Source organism: Lachnellula hyalina (genome assembly GCF_007821495.1).
Source record: "Lachnellula hyalina strain CBS 185.66 chromosome Unknown contig00063, whole genome shotgun sequence".
Taxonomy (NCBI): domain Eukaryota; kingdom Fungi; phylum Ascomycota; class Leotiomycetes; order Helotiales; family Lachnaceae; genus Lachnellula; species Lachnellula hyalina.
The window spans coordinates 123,245-146,018 of NW_022157177.1; the positions used below are offsets into that span (position 1 = coordinate 123,245).

General features: G+C 47.2%; 5 protein-coding genes and 1 non-coding gene across 6 annotated transcripts; 4 read left to right on the forward strand and 2 right to left on the reverse strand.

The window, feature by feature from the left end:
* Nucleotides 1-531: 531 nt before the first annotated feature.
* On the forward strand, nucleotides 532-1,755 carry LHYA1_G004730 (Saccharopine dehydrogenase [NAD(+),L-lysine-forming]; the record flags this gene model as incomplete). The annotated part of the gene is made up of 3 exons (XM_031149687.1): nucleotides 532-565; nucleotides 616-838; nucleotides 861-1,755. The coding sequence occupies 3 exons, from the start codon at nucleotides 532-534 to the stop codon at nucleotides 1,753-1,755; spliced, it is 1,152 nt and encodes a 383-aa protein (XP_031005521.1).
* A 214-nt stretch (nucleotides 1,756-1,969) lies between these two features.
* Nucleotides 1,970-2,061, reverse strand: LHYA1_G004731. Its single transcript has one exon. It is a non-coding gene; the product is annotated as a tRNA-Ala (tRNA).
* Nucleotides 2,062-2,387: 326 nt separating this feature from the next.
* rgt-1 (tRNA(His) guanylyltransferase) lies at nucleotides 2,388-3,640 on the forward strand (the record flags this gene model as incomplete). The annotated part of the gene is made up of 8 exons (XM_031149688.1): nucleotides 2,388-2,401; nucleotides 2,455-2,544; nucleotides 2,609-2,740; nucleotides 2,794-2,838; nucleotides 2,897-3,069; nucleotides 3,122-3,210; nucleotides 3,264-3,368; nucleotides 3,416-3,640. 8 exons carry the CDS (start codon nucleotides 2,388-2,390, stop codon nucleotides 3,638-3,640), a joined length of 873 nt encoding a protein of 290 aa, XP_031005526.1.
* Nucleotides 3,641-3,753: 113 nt separating this feature from the next.
* Nucleotides 3,754-4,554, reverse strand: LHYA1_G004733 (uncharacterized protein; the record flags this gene model as incomplete). The annotated part of the gene is made up of 2 exons (XM_031149689.1): nucleotides 3,754-4,397; nucleotides 4,449-4,554. The coding sequence occupies 2 exons, from the start codon at nucleotides 4,552-4,554 to the stop codon at nucleotides 3,754-3,756; spliced, it is 750 nt and encodes a 249-aa protein (XP_031005527.1).
* Nucleotides 4,555-18,087: 13,533 nt separating this feature from the next.
* LHYA1_G004734 (uncharacterized protein) lies at nucleotides 18,088-18,577 on the forward strand (the record flags this gene model as incomplete). Its single annotated transcript, XM_031149690.1, has 3 exons — nucleotides 18,088-18,118; nucleotides 18,178-18,233; nucleotides 18,296-18,577. The coding sequence occupies 3 exons, from the start codon at nucleotides 18,088-18,090 to the stop codon at nucleotides 18,575-18,577; spliced, it is 369 nt and encodes a 122-aa protein (XP_031005524.1).
* Nucleotides 18,578-20,258: 1,681 nt separating this feature from the next.
* dur3-1_1 (putative urea active transporter) lies at nucleotides 20,259-22,605 on the forward strand (the record flags this gene model as incomplete). The annotated part of the gene is made up of 6 exons (XM_031149691.1): nucleotides 20,259-20,417; nucleotides 20,471-20,740; nucleotides 20,787-21,143; nucleotides 21,192-21,217; nucleotides 21,283-21,734; nucleotides 21,782-22,605. Coding segments are annotated over 6 exons (2,088 nt in total), but the record flags the coding sequence as incomplete, so codon positions are not given.
* Nucleotides 22,606-22,774: the final 169 nt, after the last annotated feature.

Below are 22,774 nucleotides of genomic sequence, written 5' to 3' on the forward strand. Positions count from 1 at the left end.
AAAATGCTCGACATACTACTGTATCGAAGCCGGTCAATACTTCATGTAGAGCCAGCGTATCAAACGCTCGGAACCTTTATGGAAGCTCAGCAATATGCAAGGTCCTTAGATAACCTTCCTGTATAAGAAAGTCAAGGTTGTCTTGGGTTAGAAGCAAGACCAAATCTGGGTAACGCAGCGTCAACGCCGTGAGATAAAGTCCTCTCAGTGTATAAAAAGAGTGGCGAAGACAAATGAAACATACGAGACGTACGAGAGACACGAGTTTAAGTGCCTTTATTCCAACAAACAAGCAGAAACAAACGAGCCGTAGTGCCTTTATTACAAGAGTTCCCAAGTCCCCATTCTACATCCAGAAATGGTTTGTAAGAAGGAAGGGAAGGTTAGAATCGCGCGACTTCGGAGTTTTGAGGGCGGTGAAGTGACTCATGGCCGGCAAAAAGAAATACTGTAAAATGTCTCGCTGATCACTATAAACCCCTCAATTGCACTTTCAATTGGAAATATACACATTCAGAACCATTTCCCATCATGTCTGGAACCATTCTACATCTGCGTTCCGAGTGTAAGTTTTCAATGCCATGATGTTCCGCAGGCTGCTAATGCGTACCTCAGTGGGCAAGGCTCTCGAACATCGTTCCGCCCTCACCCCAACCACTGCCAAAGCTCTGATAGATGCTGGATATACCGTCAATGTCGAGCGCAGTTCTGAGAGGATCTTTGATGACAGCGAATTCGAGAAGATTGGAGCTACATTGGTCCCAGAAAACACATGGCGTGAGGCTCCTACAGACCATATTATCATTGGATTGAAGGAGCTGCCAGTTGAAGAATGTATGTATCTTGCTCATTCATTACAGTGGAACACCTGCTGATGGTCCATTAGTCCCCCTCAAGCATGTGCATGTCCAATTCGCCCATTGCTACAAACAACAAGGCGGATGGGAAACGGTCCTATCTCGATTCCCCCGCGGCGGTGGAACCCTACTCGACCTCGAATTCTTGACCGACGATAAAGGCAGACGTGTTGCAGCCTTCGGATACCACGCCGGATTTTCAGGCGCGGCATTGGCTTTGCAGACATGGGCATGGCAACTCACACACCCCGCATCGGAACCCTTCCCAAGTGTTTCTAGCTACCCTAACGAAGATGCATTGATTGTCGATGTCAAGAAGGCAATCGCGGCAGGAAAAGAGAAGAGCGGAAAGGATCCAAGGGTTCTAGTCATTGGTGCATTGGGAAGATGTGGTGGTGGAGCTGTTGATCTCTGCTTGCGAGCTGGTGTGCCAACTGAAAATGTGTTAAAGTGGGATATGGCAGAGACGGCTAAAGGAGGACCATTCCCCGAGATTGTGGAGAGCGATATCTTTGTCAACTGCATATACCTCATGTCCAAGATCCCAAACTTCGTCGATATGGAAAGCCTCGATACCCCAAACCGCAAGCTCTCAGTCATCTGCGATGTTAGCGCCGATACCACCAACCCGAATAACCCAATCCCAGTATATACTGTTGCCACAACATTTACGGACCCGACTGTGCCAGTTGAGGTCAAGGGAGAGCCAAGATTAGGTGTGATTAGTATCGATCATCTGCCCAGTTTGCTACCTAGGGAGGCAAGCGAGGCTTTCAGTAAGGATTTGCTGCCAAGTCTTCTGCACCTGAATGAGTGGAAGACAACTCCAGTATGGTCCAAGGCAGAGAAGTTGTTCCAGGAGAAGGTTGCTACGTTGCCAGAAGGCTCACTGTCATGAAATGACATTTAAGCAAAACTAGATGATAGGCGCGAGCAAAACTAGAAGAATTACAAAAGTTCTCACTTCTCCTCGTCCACTGTAGAACCACCGAAGAGATTAGATGTCCAAATTTTGATTTGACTAGCAATAGAGTTAAGTTATAGCTGCATATTGGATCCACCTAGTCATGTCATAAGCGAAATTTTGGGTTGAAAAAAATGGTAAAAAATACTGGAGCAGAGAGGACTCGAACCCCTGACTTCTTCCACTTTCTTACAATCCAAGAATTGCTAAGGAAGCACGCTACCGCTGCGTCACAGCCCCTTGTGCTATTTGTCATGAGCTTATCCCAGTATATATAACAGTCAAAGAAAACCTATATGACTCCCGGTTATCACGTGACAGTCAGTGAAATTTGTTTGTCCTATTATATTTTTCCACAATGTGATAAGAGGACGTTTTTTAGGGTTTGTGCAGTTTATAATTTTATAGTATATAGATTTTTCGTGAAAAAAAAGTTAAAGAGTCGATCCACTCATCTACCTGACATGTCTCAAATCCATGCATGAATCTTCTCGCTTGACTCTATTCCCACTTCCTTCCCCTCCCTCCACCCTCTCATAAAATTACCAAAGATATCTTGCTTAACCATGGCAAACTCCAAGTAATATCTCATTCCACACATATAACATAGAGCATAAGCTGATAAATCCTTAGATATGAATACGTGAAAGCTTTCGAGCAACCGGACCTTCTTCTGCCCAACACATGGATTGTGGTGCGCATTGATGGGCGAGGCTTCCATAAGTATGTCGCTTTTTCCTCCTCTCTTGCCAATCTACATTTCGTATGAATACTTACGGATTTACAGGTTTTCATCCAAATATGCATTCGAGAAACCCAACGACCGCAGAGCACTCGATCTCATGAATGCAGCTGCCAAGGCTGTGATGAGCGAGTTGCCGGATATTGTCATTGCGTATGGAATTAGCGACGAGTACAGGTAATCCCATCTCTCATCATAAGTCTTGTATGTGTATAACGACGTGTTTCTAGTTTTGTATTTCATAAATCCTGCATGCTGTTTGAGAGACGGGAAAGGTATGACTCCTTGCTCTCTTCCCCAATGCATGGGGGCCAGTTTCTAATGCAAGACCAGCAAACTTGTCACAACAATCGTATCGACCTTCACGGCTCATTTCGTTCTCCTATGGAATTTGTACTTCCCCGAACTACCCCTCTCGCCTCCCCTGCCGAGTTTTGACGGCAGGGCTGTGCTGTATCCCAGTGTGCAGAATTTGAGAGATTACATGAGCTGGAGACAGGTTGATTGTATGTTTCTGGCACTTGCTTGCCTTCGGGGCTAGTGAACTAATCGGACCAGGTCATATCAACAATCTTTACAATACTACGTTTTGGGCGTTGATTCAGATGGGTGGACTAGATGCTAAGGAGGCCGAAAAAGAACTCGCGGTTAGCTGCAATATCTTTGGATAATTTATGTTCGAATATTGACAGAATCTCAGGGCTCTGCGGCTGCTGATAAGCATGAGACTCTATTCTCGAGGTTCAAGATCAATTACAACAATGAACCGGACATGTACAAGAAAGGAAGTGTGGTGTTTCGAGATGTAAGTCATTGGGCCCTTTGCTCTGGAGTTTGGCTAAATATGAGCAGTATGAGCTAGTTGAACCAGGCTCAGTATCTGAAGTAGTAGACGAGGACTTTGCGAAGACAATCGAGCAGCTGGAATTGTCAAAATCGCAGGAGGAAAAGGATAGGAAGAGAAGAGCTAAGGCGATCATCACGATACAGCATGTGGACATCATCAAGGATGAGTTTTGGGAAAGGAGACCATGGCTTTTGTCGAATAAACCCGGAAAGATACCCAAGGAACCATGAGATAGACGAATGCATGATTTATTCAACATGCTATATAAACCCCAGATCATCGAGGTGATTAAATGCTCCCAGAACTCCAAACTCGCATACAAACATAATCGAGCATATTTCGCTCAGTCTTTCCTTCTCTTCTTCTTCTTTGCTTTCTCGGAAGATACTTCAACTGAGTTCCGAGCTGCCTCTTTTGTGAGCTTCTTCAGTCGTCTTCGTTCCCGTCGCTCCTCTTTCGTCTCGACCCCATTTACAATATCTTCCTTAATCTCCTCAACCTTAACAATTGCCGGTATTGACTCCTTTGCCCTCGCAGCACGCTTCGCAGCTTTTCTCTCTCTCCTCTCTCCTTTCGTCTCCAACCCATCATTTTTCCTCCGCTTCCTTGCCCTCTCCTTATCCCCAACCTGAATATCCGGCGTGCTCGTCCCACTACTCTCCGGCGTACTCTCCTTCCCAAGCGTTCCAGTCAAACACTCACCCCTCACAAAACTCGAATACAATCCCTTCTTCCCAACAAACCTCCCACCACCCTTCGCAACCATATCCAATCCGCCACTCGTAACCGTCTGCACAACCGTACCCTGTTTCGAAGTATCAAGTCCCTTCAACGAATTGTCAAAGGCGTTCAGCCACCACATATCGCTGGTATTGTGCTGTTTCTTTCCGACGCCAAGGACATTATCTTTGCGGGATACGAGGAGAGGTCGTGAGAGACCTGTTTTGTCGTTTGTGGGGTGAAGAGAGTGGCCTGTCCCGCGCCAACCTTGGGAGGTTAGGAGTGCGTGGGCGTCCATTGTGTGTTCTGGCGATGGACGTCGTGGTGGATGTTCGTACTGTAGAGAGAGGGGGGGTTTTATTTTCTTATCGTGGCTGGCGTGGATAGAAATTGAGAAATTCTGTACAATCTTAGCGTGGTTCATTTGTTGATTAGTCAGCGGGGCCCTTGACCTCACTTCACTCCTCCCTTTCTTCCTTCACAGTAATTGACCAGAAACAACTCTCTCTTTTGCTTACAACTCCTTCCTCATTCCCAACATGGCTGCAGAGATATCTTCCATCCACCATCCTGTCAATTTGTAACCGGTAGCTGGTAGCACTAATAGATCTCTTGTCCTCTTAATGTTTCCTGGACCATACTCGACCTTCTCTATTATGGAACACCCGACAGTGGATGCCTTCGGTCTTCTTGGAGATTATGAACGCATGACGGATGGCCATCTAGAAGATGCATGAGACCATCCCACCCCGTGATTAAAGCATACCTGGTCGGAAATGCAAAAGATAAGGGGGACTGATAGTGCTTTACCGTATGAAATTGTATTGCTTTCTATTGCAAGTACTGAACTTCAAGTTCTGTCCCTTGATTTAATTTGCTTTGCTGCATTTCGCTCTGCCTCGTTTGACATCTGCCTACCATGTCTGCCATTTTGTTCCCACCTAATCAAGTTTGGTCAAGTTTGAAACCTTAGTAGTTACGGAAGATTTTTTCATTTCATCTAATTTTTATTAAGCCTCTGAAAACTTGTCATTACCATCCTCGTTTTTTTAATAGCAAAGAAAACTGCTTCATACCCGAACCGAAAGAAAATGTGCACAGCACATGTCTGACTACAATCAGATATCTACCCATAACCTCCCAGCGACCCAATCTACAAAACGAAGTTAATATATCCTATGCCAGCCAATTCTGGAACGAAGGCCAATGCTGTCAGACCTTCTGCACCACGGGCATGTGGTGTACAATTCTACGCCGCTCTCACTTTTTGGAGAACAAACGGGAATTGAAAACACAACTCGGTTTTCGGTTGTTTGTGATAACGTCGGCGGGTGCGCAGCATGCAAACTTATAGATCGCGCCACTTTTCATACGCCATTTGATAGTTCCCAATCACGGTGTATGCCATGCCGATCTTGGTTTGATTGCCCGGGTTGATGTGTTCTTCGACTTTTTCGATCAAAACCTAGGGCCATTAGCACATAATCATCAAACTTTCAAAGATCTCTTACCCTAATGTCCTCTTCGACCGCAGCCATAAGAGGGGCCATCTCGTTCTTCATCTTCTTGGATTTGGATACAACGCACTTCTCCCAAGCCATCTTTCCCAAGGCTTGGCCAGTTTTTTTGAGCTGCGATTTGAGCTTGTAATTTATTAGCATTAATTCATCGTTTTTGTGGCTGGATACTCACTTCAATATAGCACATGTCAACCCTATCCGGGCCGAGATGGCGGAATAGAGAGGTATAGGGGTCAGTCTGGTAGCTGTTCGAGTTGACTGTATCGACTATCGTCTTATATCCGCGTTGAGTACGCTCATGGAATTCTCCCACCATTTCCAGCAGCTCCTGCTTGAAGGAATTTGAGCTCATCACGCCCTTCATCTTATCGACGGCCTTTACAGGGGCTTCCCCGACAATTCTCCGAACCAGCTCGTCAACTTTCTCGGCCTGAAGTCTGATATCGGCGAAAACGCCGAGGACTGGAGAAGCCATGATTGTGATGGAAGGTCCTCTCTCCAAGCGGTGACGGAATTCAGCCTCGGTCAACAGCTTGGCCTTCGGGTTTGCTGCCATTACGGAGCTTTGCGAGGCTGGGGTCAGATATTGATGGCAGTCCTCTTCCATCTTTTGTTGCTCTTCTTGCTCACCTCGCAATTCACAAGTGGTGGCATCGTTAGCTACACGATCAACTAGTCGTTGGGATTGGAATCTTTCGCCACGGGGCGGGAAGTTCGGATCCCAGCAGTCATATGGCTTTGCCCGAACAATTGGTTTTGTTGAAGACTGTAATTCGGAGCTACTAAAACCACTATCATGCATTTGGGCTGCCTTTTTGAGCTGGTGCGGCGAATTGAGGCACTTGTATATTCTACGTGGCTCGTCGACTGATTTGTTATTGCTCAAGGTTGGGTACTGACCCAGCCTCGGAATGCTTTCGCAGGGCTCGCTACGGCCCTGTTGGCGCGAACGTTGCTGTTGAGGATAGGCTCGTTGGTAAGGGTTCTGAGCGTGTCTAGGTCCAGCGTTGGTGTTTGCGACGGTTTGATATTGTGGTCGTGGTCTATGGTACTCCACCTCCCCCTCTCGTACATTTGCGGCTATGCGGTCGTCTTGCCCAGCCGTTCTATACGAGAGTGGTTTCGCAATATGATTCCGCTCACGAGCAGAAGCATATGAATCCTGGTAGGACCCATACGATCCTTTGGAATTGTCTTGCATGCGGGGGGGTCTTCCATATGGTATTAGTGCCGCGGTCTCCTTGTATAATTCAAGGGACTCGGTCTCGGTCTGGTCGGTACTGGAAGACTGCCGAGTCACCATGACAGGCGAGGTAGGTGGAGCTTTCAGTTTCGGGTAACGCTCTTCATATGATTTTTGTTGCCCGTCGATGCTACACATAGCGAATCCCTTCGCAAAGGATGCTTCAGAAGCAGATTGCATCTCATGTTCCTCCTCTTCGCGAGAACGCTCGAAGGGTTCCACCTTACTGACAGGCTTGGAAGAATGAATGGCAGAAGGAAGCTCGCCGTTATGGAACATTGAGATGGATAATTTTGGGTCTGAAATCGATGTCGACGCGTTTGGCGGAAGCGGAAAACAGTAGGTAGCCAATTTGGGGTCGTTCATCTGGCGGAAATACATGGTTCTTAAGGGGTTGGTTGATTGAGGGATCAATTGGGTATTTCCTCTCGTGCGACGAGTTGAATCAAGGATGTCAGTGACCTTGGCAACTTGCTGAAGCAGAGTCTGCGATAGATGGATAGCGTTTCGGGAAGAAGAGCTTCTTTCTGACGCTGACGAAGAAGAGGGAGAGGGAGCCAGTAAACGCTTTGGGGTCGTTATTTGAAAACACGTCGAGAAAGGGGTTTCGTGGTACAAGACGATGAGGGGACTCTGTGGTACAGGACGAGGAAGGGGGGGTTTTCAACGTGAGATATGTGACCGTTAGAAGAGGGCGATGCTGTTCGATTGCGAAAGGAGCTGTCGGAAGGGTTGAGGTTGAGAGGGTTGGACAGCAGTCGTCGCACTTTTGAGGGGCTCTATTTTTATTTGACACAGCGACAAGACAAGGACAAGTTCGAAAGCTTCAAAGCTCTTTTATCGAAGTCTCTGCGAGTGTTGAGTTCCAGATGCTAACTTGGTACAGGAAAAGGCTGCTTGAAAGAGGGGCCTGAAAGTTGGAAAGACAAGAGGGAGGGGCAGGCTGGGGATTTTTGGATTTTCCAAATTCTGAAGGCGTGCCCTGGTTGTTGACACTAGCGTCAATGTCCTGCTTCTGGTTATAAGCTGTTCCCGACTGCTAAGTGAATGCGAGTCGGTCTTCTATAGCTGATGAAAAACGTGACCAGTTGGTGAACCCAGCTTTGAACAGGAGTACCCAGGGAAGGATTTACAAGTTAATAGTTGATTGAGATGGGCTCTTGAAGAGAGGCGTCCGCATTCAAGGGGTATATATCTCAACTTGTAGCCTCTCGCACGCCTAGCAACTTTTTATAGATTCGCTAACCACTTAGTTTATACCTTCCTTTGCTTCCTCGGGACCTCTATATTATCTATCAATATAATAGGAGAAAATAGCAAATAAACCAGGGAGCAAATGAACCAGGGAGCGAATGACGAATTGTTCAAGCCATAGAGGAATATTCTTCTCTCTCGTGTCTAGGAGGTAAACATGGCTATTACTAGAGCGAGTCCGACCTTTGAGTGGGGAAATGATAGGAATAGAACCAAATCTTTTGCTAGCTGCAAGATTTGGCAGCTGAAGAAACCTCTAGATCATTCTCCTTGTATGTCCTCTGGATACGTTCATCATGAAAAGAAAACAAACGTACGCGGGCAGTTGAAGTAACTAGTGTAAAATACAAATGTAAATCGGACATACTACTGGCCTCTCTGCTATGGCCAACTTCATGTCAGTGAGCTATAGAGTATATTAGGAGAACGCAGTTCTAGTCGCTTGATGTCTCATTCTTCGTGAGATTTTATACGCAGTAAAATCGCTGGAATTAGGACAGAGAAACGACTCATGAATAATGCATTCAGAATCGTTGCATTGCATCAGTGCTTGCTCGATGTGACTACAATTATGTTGATTTGTCTCTTTCCAGAGCTTTGGGGGCCGTTTTTAGCACGCACGCCACAAGCAGTTCTACAGATTGACTGTTTCCCATGCTCACCAACAGCCTTTACAAGAAACCGGCCAGCTCTCCTTGATTCGTACTCGTAGTCTGCTGGCTGTTCTAGTTATACGCCATGGTAATATCGCTAAGCGCCTGAGACTATCAAGGGGTGGCTGAATTAATTGTTGCTAGGGCAGGAACGACCCGTCACCACGCTAATGGCATGCCTGCGGAGTAAAAACCCCTCGTCACTCACTCAACAGAACAATCCATCACCATACTCGAGTACTACAGCTACAATGCGCCAAAACAGGTGCTTCAAGGAACCAATGTATGCCGTGAAATGTGCGAAAACGCGCTGCAGCAAAGGCTTGGGGTCCTGGAGATAGCGACTGCGGTGTACTGCCACAGCGGCGGGTTTTATGGCCCCCAACTCTAGGAACATGCGAAAGGTCATTTCTACGATTCTATCGACCAAGAGGAAAAGAGGGAGCAGCGCAAAAAAGAACACTGCCGGCAAGCCAATAGGCTACATCATCGAGGCCACGGATTGTTTTGCTGCTTCGGTGGCTTGTTATAGACACTGGATGGTTGGGTCTGCCCTGAATGGTCCATGGAGGATATACTCGGAATTATTTTTCCTCGGGAACCTCAGGTCCTGGTCATCTTTCTATTTAGGACAATGGGTATTGCTGGGTGGTTCCTACTCCTTACGGACATTCTTTTGGAAGAAATACCCCCCGTGGATGTATGCGCTCGCGGAAGGTCCGACGGAGGGAGGTAAGCCATTCCGTCCCATCCCAGCCTCACCACGCCCTCGATGTTCATTCAACAAAAACCAAAACAAAATTCTAAGTAGTATTACACCATTGCCCACGATTGGATCATACTAGTATTCAAATCTAACAATAGATTGAACGACTCCAAACGAGATGCTAGGACATGAAAGCTCCTCATCTCAAAATTCCGAGTGAGGGCTTGAGCAAAACGCTCCTGCCTCCCTCTCGCTACCTTTCGAGCGCAGAATGCCTTCGCGACGATATTCTCAAGCTACATGTACTCGTATAAGGACTACCAGAGTTGATGATACCCTACTGGGTCGATAAGACTGGCATTGTCACCAATCTGCCACTTCAGAGCAGTCTATGTTTAACTCTGCTTCCTTCCTCTACCATCAATAGCAGTCAGTTAATTGCTCCACTGGGAACTGAACGTCCTTTAATTGATGCCTCTACTAGCATGGCGCTGGCCATGGAGTGATATCCTGGGAATCTTTCTAGAAACTACCCAGAATGGCTGTGAAAAGAACTCTCATGAGATCATTCTGTGCTGCCTTGCTGATTTGCTTGTTTCTCAACTTAAGCTCTGATCTCTTTGCACCTTTTCACACGGTTTATGTCCTCGAATAGGAGTCTAGACTAGGTTTCAAGCCCGAGGATCAGAAAAGGTACAAAATGCCTCATAATGAGGCTGTTTGCACCAACTCATTTCATTTCATAAACCATGATGTTGCAAGTCTTGCGACTCCAGTGACTTTCTTCCGCCTTTGAAAGGCTTATCCACCTGATTTGCAACTCAGTTTGAAACCCTTTGGCGTACTCCGCGATGTTATTTAGTCCCGCCATGCGTACTAGGTTGAAACTTCAACGCAGATGGGACGATGTTCTGTCCAATGCTTGCAATATCCCAGCTCCTTCGTACACTGTACTTTCGCCAGCCAATTCTTGTTTTGCAGGTTGTCTGGCCTTTAAAGGCTAGTTGCCAACTCTTCTGCCACTTCAGCACAACCGTGCCTTTGGTAATGATCACCCAACTGTGTACCCCTGGATCTCAAGTCACTGGACTTAGAAATATCTAGATAGAGCACACCAGTGAAAGTGTTCCAAACTATCATCTAAGTTTATTTTCTGTCAGACCAAGCCAATGTCTTATACTCTGCTGTGCCTGCCCGCCTCCAGTAAAAAGCAACAAGCTCATCATAAAGTTGTGCTTTTCTGGTAGAATGCCATGAGCTGCCGAACCTGAGTTCAAACAACTGTTCTGCGATCTTCATATCTAATTGTCCAAGTACTGTGAGCTGCATAATGCGACGCTTAGCTAAAGCTACTTGGAGTTGCGTGAATTATTCTGTATCTGGGCGTTGAATGAGGGAGGACAGGAGGTTGGAGGGTATGGTGTTGGTTCGCTATTGTCGGTTTTTGGCGTGTAGTACTTTTAATGATCTGTTTCCTCTCCTCAACAATTAGCACATTGAGCCTAAAGTGGAGGCTCTCACGTACGTGATGAAGAAAGACTGTTTGAGAAAGGGGAGACTGCATACCCAGGAATTCCTTCTAAAGTCTCCTTTGACAGCGAAGTGAGCCTCTAATTCCATAAAGACGGCCACTTATGATAAAGTGGAACCAGAGAGATATTTCCACCCCATTCCAGTAATTTTATGGGGGGTGGCGCATCATAGGAGCATAAAATTCAAGTCGAGTCTCAACTCAGCCCCTGAGCACCTTTTCGAGAGTCCACCACCCTGCCAGAGTTGACGACAAGAACATCTTCTGCAGACTTACCAGCACCCCTCCCCCCCAGACTACAAGCCATTTCATAACACTCCGTTGGCGGCCAGTTCTTCCTCTGGGGTGAGAAGATCTGCCACGAGAATTTGGGCAGCGAATGTTGAGAACCAAATCAGATCCTGACTTGGCTGTTTGGCGAAAGCTTTCCTTACGGGACTTGGTCTGAGTATGCGCGGCAGGTCCGTTGTTAACAGCGCTTGTTGTTGATTGCTCTGGTGAAGGACTTATCGAGTTCAGTTGATTGCGTAGTATGATACGGGCAGCTTGTGGTGGGGTTGGGGCAAAAGGAGACTTGAAGCTGCTGCATCGATGGCCAGGGCTTGCTCAGGACGAGGAATACTGAGAAAGTGCAGTTGAAAACGGAAGAAGGGGGTATTTGCAAGCTGCAAGTCTTATAAAGATGGCTGAATAGAAATAAATTGTGTATCTTTCTTGGAATGCTTCTCCTTGTGTCTGATAGAGAGCTAGACTGTCTTTTACATCACCCCGCCTACCGACACCCCTGTACTTCACATCTTTCCTGCTGCCACTAGCTTAAGTCCCCCCACAAACAGTTTTCAGGTAACACGTCTTCACAAATTTCTTTGACCCGAATTCCGGTACTCTTGAATTGGTAAGACCACCCTGCGTTACCTAAACTGTGATATATCTCACTGATATGCAGTACTGACTGAGACTATAGACAGGGAGCGTCAACTCTTTTAATCCCCTCCATTCGACGACGACGTCAAGCTCCTCTCCGAGCTCGGAAGACCCAACGCACTCACGTGAAATTCATCTACAAAGGTCTGAAGATCATCAGGAGCCTCCGCAAAGCCTTAGGGGCTTCTTACTCTGCCCTTCCCTTCTTAAGCCCTCGAATCTCCAAACTCTAGCCGTCGTCGTTCCCGCTAAACCCATCTCTTCAGCACAACAAAGAGAGTACGTGCCCCTCCACTTCAAAACCACCAACGACACATCCACCGCAGGTACGAGACATTGTTCTACTTGCTTGAGCTCTCACGGTATGAATACTAAGCACTTCCTACTTGTTTATAGAGTCTAATTCTTTCAGAAATCCTTCGGTACCTGCCCTTTGACGCGCCTTGTTTGCGCCATCTTGCATGAACGCGAATCATCACGTAGGATCATCCACCACGGTGGAAATTCCCCAAAATGGAAAGAAACACTGATGCCCATCCGAGTACTACCCTCGACCCCATGGTACAAGAGAGCCATACAGTTGATGCACTGGTTCAAAATATTGAACGACTTCTTCATCGTCCGTTCTCTGAGTGGGAGAAAGATACTCTACACACTATATTTCCCCGTTATAGGTACTTTTACAGTATCTTTCATGGGGATTCCTCCCTGAACGTGCCGTATATTAATCCGTTCTCACAAGTACTTATACAACTTGCCGACTTTATAAGCAAGGTATTCTTCAACGGTGCCCTGGCCCGAAGAGTCTGCGTTGCCCACTTCGTACACATCTATCAGAAAGGCTGGTCCCCAGGAATTTTAGGGGAAACGGTACCAGCTCTCGAATCGTGTAGTAGGGCGGGATTGACCACAATCTATATATATGAGAGATTCACCGGCGGGTGTGAAACGGACTTCTGCAACTATCTGGGCACAGTCTTTCATGAGAGTTGCCATGCATATGTTCACTGTTATTCAAAGCCTAGCGACATTGCTCAAGTGGGACCCACAGGTCATGGATCTCCGTGGCAACGTATAGCACACGCAATCGAAAAACGCTGGAAGACCTATGAGGTGGGCAAGGTAATTCATCTTGGTCAGACGGATGCAATGGCTCAGGAACTTGATCTTGGTCGGGCAGATGCAATGGGTAGAGAGTTTGCTCACTTGGACATGACCCTTCAGGAACAAAAAGACATATGCCAAAACTTCTGTTTGGAATCTAACATGGCTGAGGTGTGGAAAAATAAAGAAAAGCTCCACATGCTTCCGCAGAAGAAGCTCGAGGAAGCCTCACTTCCAGCTGAACGGCTCGACGTGCTTCCGCAGGAGAAACCCGAAGAAGCTTGACGTCTAGCTAAGCGGCAGAAGACTGATCATTCGCCCAACAATTGATCGTCAAGCACGCATGATACACCTACCTTCGGAGGATACAACACAGGCAACTCGTGAGGGACTTGGAAAATCATGGATGTGTTTTTTTGGTGGATTGGGTTTATTGTTTGATTGTATGAGAGAATGGTTTCCTTTGAGCGATGGAGTGTTGGTGGTTACGAGCTTTACCACAATGGCTTCTTTTGAGCGATGGAGTTTTGGTGGTTACGAGCTTTACGATAATGATGTTCCGGGTGGATTGGAGCGATGTATTGATGCCGCCACTTCGCTACAGGATGGAAAGAGGGGTCCTTGAGACCGTCTAGAATTTCATTGAAGAACTTTACCATGGTATCTCGTCCATTTCGATTGAAAGTATTCCTCAACTTCTAAAGCATGTAGTCCAGCATACCCCCTTCCCCACCCCCACCTGCCTAACAAGGTTAGCTTTTATCCTCGCTACCCCTGAATCGAACAAAGCATATACGGACGTCTTTCTCCTCAGTCCATTAGATAATTCATGCTTCATACTACATTCGAAGTAGCCAGCAGTCCTCTTAATTCCCGACTTCCAGCCCCCTCAATTCCAAAGGCAGCACATAGAATATCTCTTTACTCCGTATATCGCCAGCATCTTTCGCTACCTTCTCAGCTCTAACATTCTCAAACAGTATCCGCATTGCAGCTTGGTCAAAATTCCCACCCACTCATTGAGCTGGTTCTGGAAGGGTAAGAAGCACGACTGGTGAGTAGCTGTCCACTTTATAGCAAAGCCACGATTCTAGCCCAGACGTCTGATCCAACTTATTTACCAGCAGTATCTTCCTCAACCCGTCAGCCGAAACGATTACCTGCACGTAAATGTTGCTTGTGCTTGAAGTAGTCTGTACATCACCAAGCTTCTGAATTAGTATTTGAGCGAGGACCGCCTGTTCCTGAAAGTCATTGATTTCGGGAGAAAGTATTATGAGTAGCACGTGCGGCCTCTTTATAAGAATTCCACTGATTACTAGTTGTACAATAATATTTATTCTTGACACACATTTTCAGAGCCTGGCTTCCTGTATTTCTAAGACTAGCCATTTGGATTATCCGTCAAATTCCTACTTTTGAAGAATTTTCAACTTGAATTCTATAAGCCCTCCTTACTCTTCAATCTCAGAATCAAGACACGGATATTTCTCGCAGTCCCACCCTTCAACTATCACCTCAAAGCTTCGCATCACCTCTAATAACATCCCTCAACAAAACCAGCCCCTCAACCGCAAACTGAATCATATTCGCCTCCCTATCCCCCCCAAGCCCCGTAGAAAGCTCTCTCTTATACGTCCCGCTCTCCGTAGCAACAGCCAGGGCAACATACCCCCTACCAAACCAGTTCAGATCAGTTCTCTCTTGTTTGTCTAGAAAAGATGCGAAGTGAAGAGAAGACTCACGGGGTCCTGTTCGGGGTATCACCTCCTGTTGGCCCTGCAGTCCCAGACTCGGAAATGCAGTACTTGGCGTTGAGTTTTGGGCGGACGTTGGTGGCTAGTCCGGCTACGATGGCGGTGGTGGGGCCTTTGTAGCTGGTTATTGTTTCTTGGGTCAGCCGGCTGTGGAGAGTTAGTTTCTGGAGCTACGTTTCAAGGGAGAGGGATGCAAGGTTACCGAATGCAATGCGTGACTCTAGTGTGTAGAGCTACATGTTTGTTAGCGATATATGAAAGGCCAAGGGTGTAAAATTGGCAATGAAAAGCGATAAAGGGAAAAGGGGAGGGGATTGTCCATACAGTCAAACCACCCTTGTATATACCGCTTGCACCCGGTGTACTAAGAAGAGACGCAGAGATCAACCCCCCAGCTGCCTACCGTCCCGCCAATCATCAGCAAATTATTTGATTGAAGCTCTTTCAGCTTTCGCAATAGAGCGTAGAAGAAAACACACAGTCTCAGCCACACAAACACTCTCCTTTCTCTCCTTCAACAAGCTTGCAACCTCAGCTGCGATACTCCTTATTTTCTCCGGCGGGAATTCCTTTGCTGCTGACATGGCGAATCCTCGTTTTGCTCCGGACAAGAAACTCTTTTGCGAGAATAGGATATTTGTCTTTGAGAGGAGGATACGCATTAATAGTCAAACAGAGATGGATAGGAGTACCTTTAGTGATTGGAAATCAGGAGGTCGATTTGTTTGTTTGTCATACATGACGTGACGTTTGTAGAGGGTGTGTGGGTAGTACGGAAGCCGGAAAGGTGGGGTCGTTTTAGCGGCGGGAGGTTGCGTTGAGGTAGGTGAGGGGCAGTGTGGTTTGATGGAATTGTTTCAAGAGCTCACCAAACTCTCCAGCTTTTTCAAAGTCAAAGAGCCAGTTGTTTGGCAAGATGCAAGTAGATAGGGAAACCCAGATCACTGGACGAGCAAATGATTGAAGTGATTGATTATATGTTTGTCTATGGCTAATCAAGCAGTAAGATTAGAGTGGACGATTATTAAGTCCTTCAAGATGTGAACATGGAGGCATGCTGCCCCTAAGTCACGACCCCTTTCAATAGATATGCGAAGGCCCTCCTCCTTCCAAGACCAGATGGCTGAAATGGGGTCAAGATCCCGCATATCTTCAGCTTTTGGACGAGGTCATCGGTTTGCAAAGCACCCCATAGAACCACAGGCTTCGCAACTGATCTCGAATCGTATCACGCCAGCCAAGCCACATCGAAGCCTCGACAGGTTGGGTATCATTTGCAGCATGAATCGCTTCGGCGACCCTCGACAGCGACAGGCATTTAACTCATATCCCCGCGACTACCACTACGATGATTACCTCGTCGATAGCGACACCGGCAACCCCGAACTTGGCAGTTCAGGGTTCTACCCGCGACGACGGTACAGTGATGCCAGAAAGCTCACCAACGATATGAATGCAGACCGTGATATGCCACGACCAAGAGGCATGGATGGGATGCGGGAATCGAGAAGAAGCGCGAGACCGGGTGTCCAATTTGCAAAACTGGAAAGAGCTAGACTTTCGTACCGACCATGCGAAAGTTGCATCAAAGACTTGTGCTTGCGCACACGTTGTACGACGATTTCTTGACAGGGTACAATGACGATGTCAGAGCCATACGTGAGTACATGAAGGAAGAAGCTTTGGCTCGCATGTGGTAAGTGTTTCCAATCGCAAGGGTTCCTTTGCGAAATGATTCTAGACCTGACATGCATGGGCCCAAAAAATACAAACTCGCTCGTGATTCCTCCACAGGAAAGTGATGCTAACTTTGCATTGGCTGCGAACAGGACTGCAAAGGTGACAGGAAAGATAAGTACAATGGCAGCACGTGAAGACCACGACAACAGCAACGGAGAGCCTCGACAGTATGGCCAGGAATTTGCGCAAGAGAACAGGAAAGTTGCTCATGATCTGGACCGGGCTTTGAGACCTAACATGAGAGAAGATGCCCAATCTCGCAGAAGCGCCATTCGTTTTGAGTTTGCCAAGCGCTTGCAGCAGAAGATCGAGACGTCTAGTGGGCAAATTTTGGAACTTTTGGATTCAGCCGCGGAGGGGCGCGAATATTGCGAGGCACTTGTGGACGAGTTGGAATATTTGAAAGACCTCATTGACCCAGGAAACGAGAGGAACAGGGAGTTGTACACGGCTAGTAGAGTCGAGGAGTATGAGGATGAAGGCAGCGAAGAGGATGAATAGGGAGAGCTGGAAAGTCGGAATGTGATTGTTTTTATTTTCGGAAAGGCTTGTTCATTGTTAAGACGGGGGAGGATGAAGGACTGAAGATTCGAGATTGAGGTCTTGCGTGTAGGATAGAGGTAGTGCCATTCGAGTTTCTTAGACCGAGGTCGAGTGCGGAAATCCGCCAAAAGAATTTTAGTCAAAGACACAATTAGTAGTATCCTTTCTCGAACAACTTGCTAGGCATAGCTTACCTGAAGAAAAAATGGGTGAAGCGTCGTCCTCAACAGAGTAATCGGAATCGAATTGTACCAATCCCTCGACCACAAGTGACCAAGAGACCGGCACGCTGCGTATTGCACTTAAGTGTCATGCCGTAGCACACACAATCTTCGCAACGGCTCTCCCATAGGAACAAGCACACCCCCTCTTCTCTGCAAGCAGATATATAGAAAGTGACTTGCCCTGCTTTTCTGATGCCAATTGCAGACGTGAGATCACGCCGAACCCTCGCGGGCAGACCAGTCACACTCCCCGGAGGAAGAGGACGAGGTGGATTTGAAGAGTACTCCGAATTTCTCATATGCATAGAGGCGATCTAATGAAAGATCTGATAATTGCAATCCAAGGGATCATAATGCATCTGTTTGTAGCATAGAAACGCAGCGTTGAAGAGGACGACGCTTGGAGGGGAAGGAACAGAGTTTAGGAAATAAAATATAATTTTTTTGAGTGTGTAGAATGCACTTCTAGCTTTATTCGCTGGCCGTAGCTCACGTATCGCAACGCGCACATTACGGTAGCCGAAGCAATGAGCGACAAAGAAAACACCGCTGGACTCAAAAGCAGCATTAGCTTTGGCTGCTTTCAATGTCTCACCCCGCCCGACACATCTAAATCAGTGCCGCTTTTGTTTCCAGCACCGCCATTCTTGGCTCATAGTTTGATGGCAAAACCATGATGCGCAATCGCCTTCTTCCTAAACTTAGAACATAACAACACACAAAATCATCAAAAAGAAAAGGAGAAAGAAGAGAAAACCATGTGCCTGATTTTCACTTGTGGGGAAACAGGTATTTTTCATCTATTAAACTTATCTTTCTAGAACATTATACTGACATTCGATCTTAAGAGTTCAAAAAGCAGTTGGCCGGCTATGACGGGGTTATATGTCAATGCCATAACTGTGTAAGTCCTCTTCATTTTGGGAATCCGGATGAGAGAAATTTATGTCTAATATTATTCAACAGGGCAATTACGCAGCGCGGGTCATAAAACGAAACCCATGGTTTACATTCTGCTTCGTACCAGTCGTACCACTCTCCATACACGGCTACGAAGATATCGTCTGCTCAATCTGCAATTTCGCTGAGCCCCTACAGAACCGCCAGGACGTCGTTGCGCAAATGAATGGAGGTGGGGGAGGAGCAGTGCCTTTACAACACCAGCAGCCACCTGGCGGAGGACCCCCACCGGGTTGGGGAGGAGGAGGAGGGGGCCCTAAACCACAGCAGAGTATGCAGTATGGATGATATTTCCTCGCGTAGCAGGGGCGGGGTACCGTAAGGCTGGTCCGTGGATATCTGGGGATGTACGAAATAATTGGATGACGACGGCGCTCGCTGCGATTCAGGATGGGATGTGATTTGATGATTGGGGCATGGGTGCATACAAGTTTTTTGAACGAGTCTGGCGTATGTAAGGGGAATTGCTGAGGCCTGCAGCGAGATTACTTCCAGGAGTCTGGATCTTAATGGACTCTATTTCTATGACCTAGCATATGCCACTACCTATCTCTTTACTTTGGTTATTTGCTATACTTTTTTCAACGTCGATAGCTTGGCGAGCATGTTCCAGGTTGGATTGATGCATGGTGTCCAGCATCGAGCTATATACGAGGCTTCCACTAGCTGGAAAAAAATGGAGAGGGAAAGAAGAAAGAGGCGGCCGTCATCTGGCTGACGAGATAGTGGCTGGATGTGCTGCAAACTCAGAAGTACTGGGATCCAATGAAGATGTTGACGGAAGACTTTTTCCTTTCGTCCACCCGCCAAACTTTCACCTCATGGAAAGAACAAAAGCCCTTTCACCCTTATCATGGACCTGTAAGATTCGGCTGGCTCCGGGATGGGGGTCTGATACTATGTTTCATCTGCCAGTGCAGGATGCTGGAAGTGACGATGCTGCACGTATGCTGCGACAGGGCCATATTGGCAAATAGAATCTGGTTGTGCCGGATTGTGTTTAGATTTTTCATGCAATCTGGGGCACTCTAACCGCGATTTTAGCGTGGTATAGCTTTCTCCGCCAGAGTGTACAGAAGCATACCCAAGGTTATCTCGATCTTGGGATTGTACGGGATTATGGCTAGATTGTATTCAAATTGTAGTTGCCAAAGGCCCTGAAGATGATTATGTTTATGTATGCCTGTACTTGTATCTTGAGGGGAGAAAAGATGACAAGGCAAGAGCTCATCTGTTATCCCATATCATTGATCTGATTGTGCAAACCACTCGAATTTCATGCCGGAACTTGGCCTCGGGGCGACGGCGGCAGCCGCCTTTGCGATGTCGGGAAATTGAAATTTGAATGGGGATGAAAGATTGAGGCAGCAAACGATCCAATCAGAATACAAAACAAGACTTCTGGGGCTCATATAAGGTTTCTTCGCAGTACTGTGTAGTTCTACAGTACTGTACTGTACCGCTTCTATTCCTTATCGCAGCTTTCAAGCATGGTCGACCTTATCAAACAGCTTCCCCACCAATTAAAGCTTCGGCTGGTCAACGCCTGGCAAGTCCGTCCTTACCTGAATAGGTATGGCGTGTGTGGAGTATGACGTTTATTCCCTGGCTAGATCCGGTCCCGCATGAATGGCCCGCCCTCTCCCGCGCCAGAGTTTATGACCGATAGCAGGGATGAGAGCTTCGATACTTCGATACTTCGATACTTCGATATCCATTACGAGAAGTCATCTCCTCGGACCTGGTGGACCTTATCGCTCCCCCATACGCTGCCCGACATATGATGGGATGTATTACGTCCGATGCCGCATACTTGCATATGTTGACGTGCGTCTCTAGCTAAGTAAGGTAAGATCTATCGATGGGCTGGTAGGAGCTTTCTTTTCTCTTCTTCTCGTTTTCTCTTGCTCAGTTTTCCCCCTGCTTATTCTACTGAAGCTTTGACCACCCGAGGCTGAAGGTATATCAGCCTGCTGTGCTCCCCACATTGTATCACCAGAAGCTTCACATTTCCTCTCGTTTGCTTAATCCAACTATACGATCCAAGATGCCCATCTCTCCACCGCTCAGCGTTGGTTGGGGATATGGCATTGTTCTTGGTCTGGGTGCTGTTTTTGCCTTTGGCATGGTAAGCTGTGCTGCTCTTCTTTTGAAAGCTGTAAATGACTGATTAAGGCATAGATCCTTGTTACCTGGGTCCTTAAAAGATACAACAATGAACTCCAAACTTCCGAGATGTTCAGTACAGCTGGAAGAACAGTAAAGTCTGGGTTGGTGGCATCTGCAGTCGTCTCCTCATGGACTTGGGCAGCTACTCTTCTGCAAAGCTCTGGGATTGCATATAGGTATGGAGTGTCTGGGCCCTTCTGGTACGCCAGTGGAGCTACCGTACAAATTTTGCTTTTCGCAACCATTGCCATTGAGTTGAAGAGAAGAGCTCCAAATGCTCATGTAAGTTCTACACAGCTCGGTTGAAACAAAAGACTAACCACTTTAGACATTCCTCGAGGTCATCAGAGCTAGATATGGCACATACGCACATATCACCTTCACCGTGTTTGGCTTGATGACCAACATTCTCGTCACTGCTATGTTGTTGACAGGAGGCTCTGCAGTCGTGTCATCCTTGACGGGCATGCCAACACCAGCAGCTTGCTTCCTGCTTCCATTGGGTGTTGTGATGTATACCATGTTTGGAGGCATCAAGGCCACATTCTTGACTGATTGGGTCCACACTTTTATCCTCCTGATCATCATCATAATTTTCTCCTTCACTACCTACGCTACAAGCCCACTCCTCGGCTCACCTGGCAAGGTTTTCGATCTCTTGGTCCAGGCTGCAACTGATCACCCAGTTGAGGGCAATGCGGGGGGAGCTATCTGACCATGAAATCCACCCAAGGTGCCATCTTCTTCGTCATCAACATCGTTGGTAATTTTGGAACGTAAGTCACATGGCAATCACATTCCATGATCTCTGCTGACAATTGAAGCGTGTTCCTGGACAATGGTTACTACAACAAAGCTATTGCTGCTTCCCCAGTTCATGCCCTACCTGGTTACATCATGGGTGGGATCTCATGGTTCGCCATCCCCTGGCTGATGGCTACGACCTGCGGTCTCGCTGCTTTGGCTCTCGAAGGAAACCCGGCTTTTCCTACCTATCCCAACCGAATGTTAGAGGCCGACGTCTCAGCTGGTCTTGTTGTTCCTTATGCAGCTGTGGCACTTCTTGGGGGTGGCGGTGCGGTTGCTGTGCTTCTCATTGTATTTATGGCTGTCACATCTGCTAGTTCTGCTGAGCTGATCGCTGTCTCATCCATCTTCACTTATGATATCTACCAGACCTATTTCAACCCGGCCGCTAGTGGTAAAAAGTTGATTTATATGTCACATGCAATGGTTATTAGTTTCGGATTATTTATGGCAGCTTTCTCAACAGGCCGTAAGTGCACTTACTTCTCCTAAATTACCTCCGCTGACTCCTAATAGTCTACTACGCGGGTATCTCTATGGGATATCTCTATGTAATGATGGGCGTCATAATCTCATCCGCTGTCATCCCCGCCACCTTGACCATTATGTGGGCTGGTCACAACGCATGGGCCGCAACACTGACCCCTCCCCTGGGACTTGGCTGCGCCCTAATCGCATGGCTCGTTACGGCCAAGAAGACCTGCGGCTCCCTGACCGTCGAATGTACTGGTAGCAACAACCCCATGCTAGCAGGCAATGTCATGGCTCTCCTATCTCCTCTGATCTTCACACCGCTCTTCACGCTCATCTTCGGAGTCGCGCACTACGACTGGGCATCCATGATGGCTATCCGCAAGGGCGACGACCACGATCTGGCTGCTTCAGCGCACATGGACCTAGAACTTGTGCCGGGAGAGACAAGCCACAGCGCGAATGAAGAAGCGGTCGAACAAAGCAAGCTCTTGCGCGCTTCCAACATTGCGAAGATCACGACTGTCGTGCTTACGTTGGCTCTTCTTATCCTGTGGCCAATGCCCATGTACGGTACCGGCTACATTTTCTCCAAAGGCTTCTTCACGGGCTGGGTTGTCGTTGGAATAATCTGGATCTTCGGAAGCCTTCTGTGCGTGGGCGTTTACCCTGTGTTTGAAGGCCGCAAGGATTTGTGGTTTACGATGAAGGCTATTTATCTCGATATCACGGGCAAGAAGCACCCGAGTTCGTATCACACTTCTGAAGCTACGTATGTTGAGGGCAAGGATGCGAAAGGGGATGGCGGCGTTGATACGCCGCCTAGCAAGGAGGCTACTATTGATGAAGAGAAAATTGCTTCGCAGTAGGTACTGTATTTATGCGTGGGAGCTGATTGAGAAGCGTGCTTGCTATTATGGATATAGTCACGGAAGATACCTCGGGTTTGATTTGATTGTTACATATATATATATTAATAGAAAGGATGTGTTTCTAATCTATATATGATTTTATTTCCTTTTCTCCGAGACCGCGGGC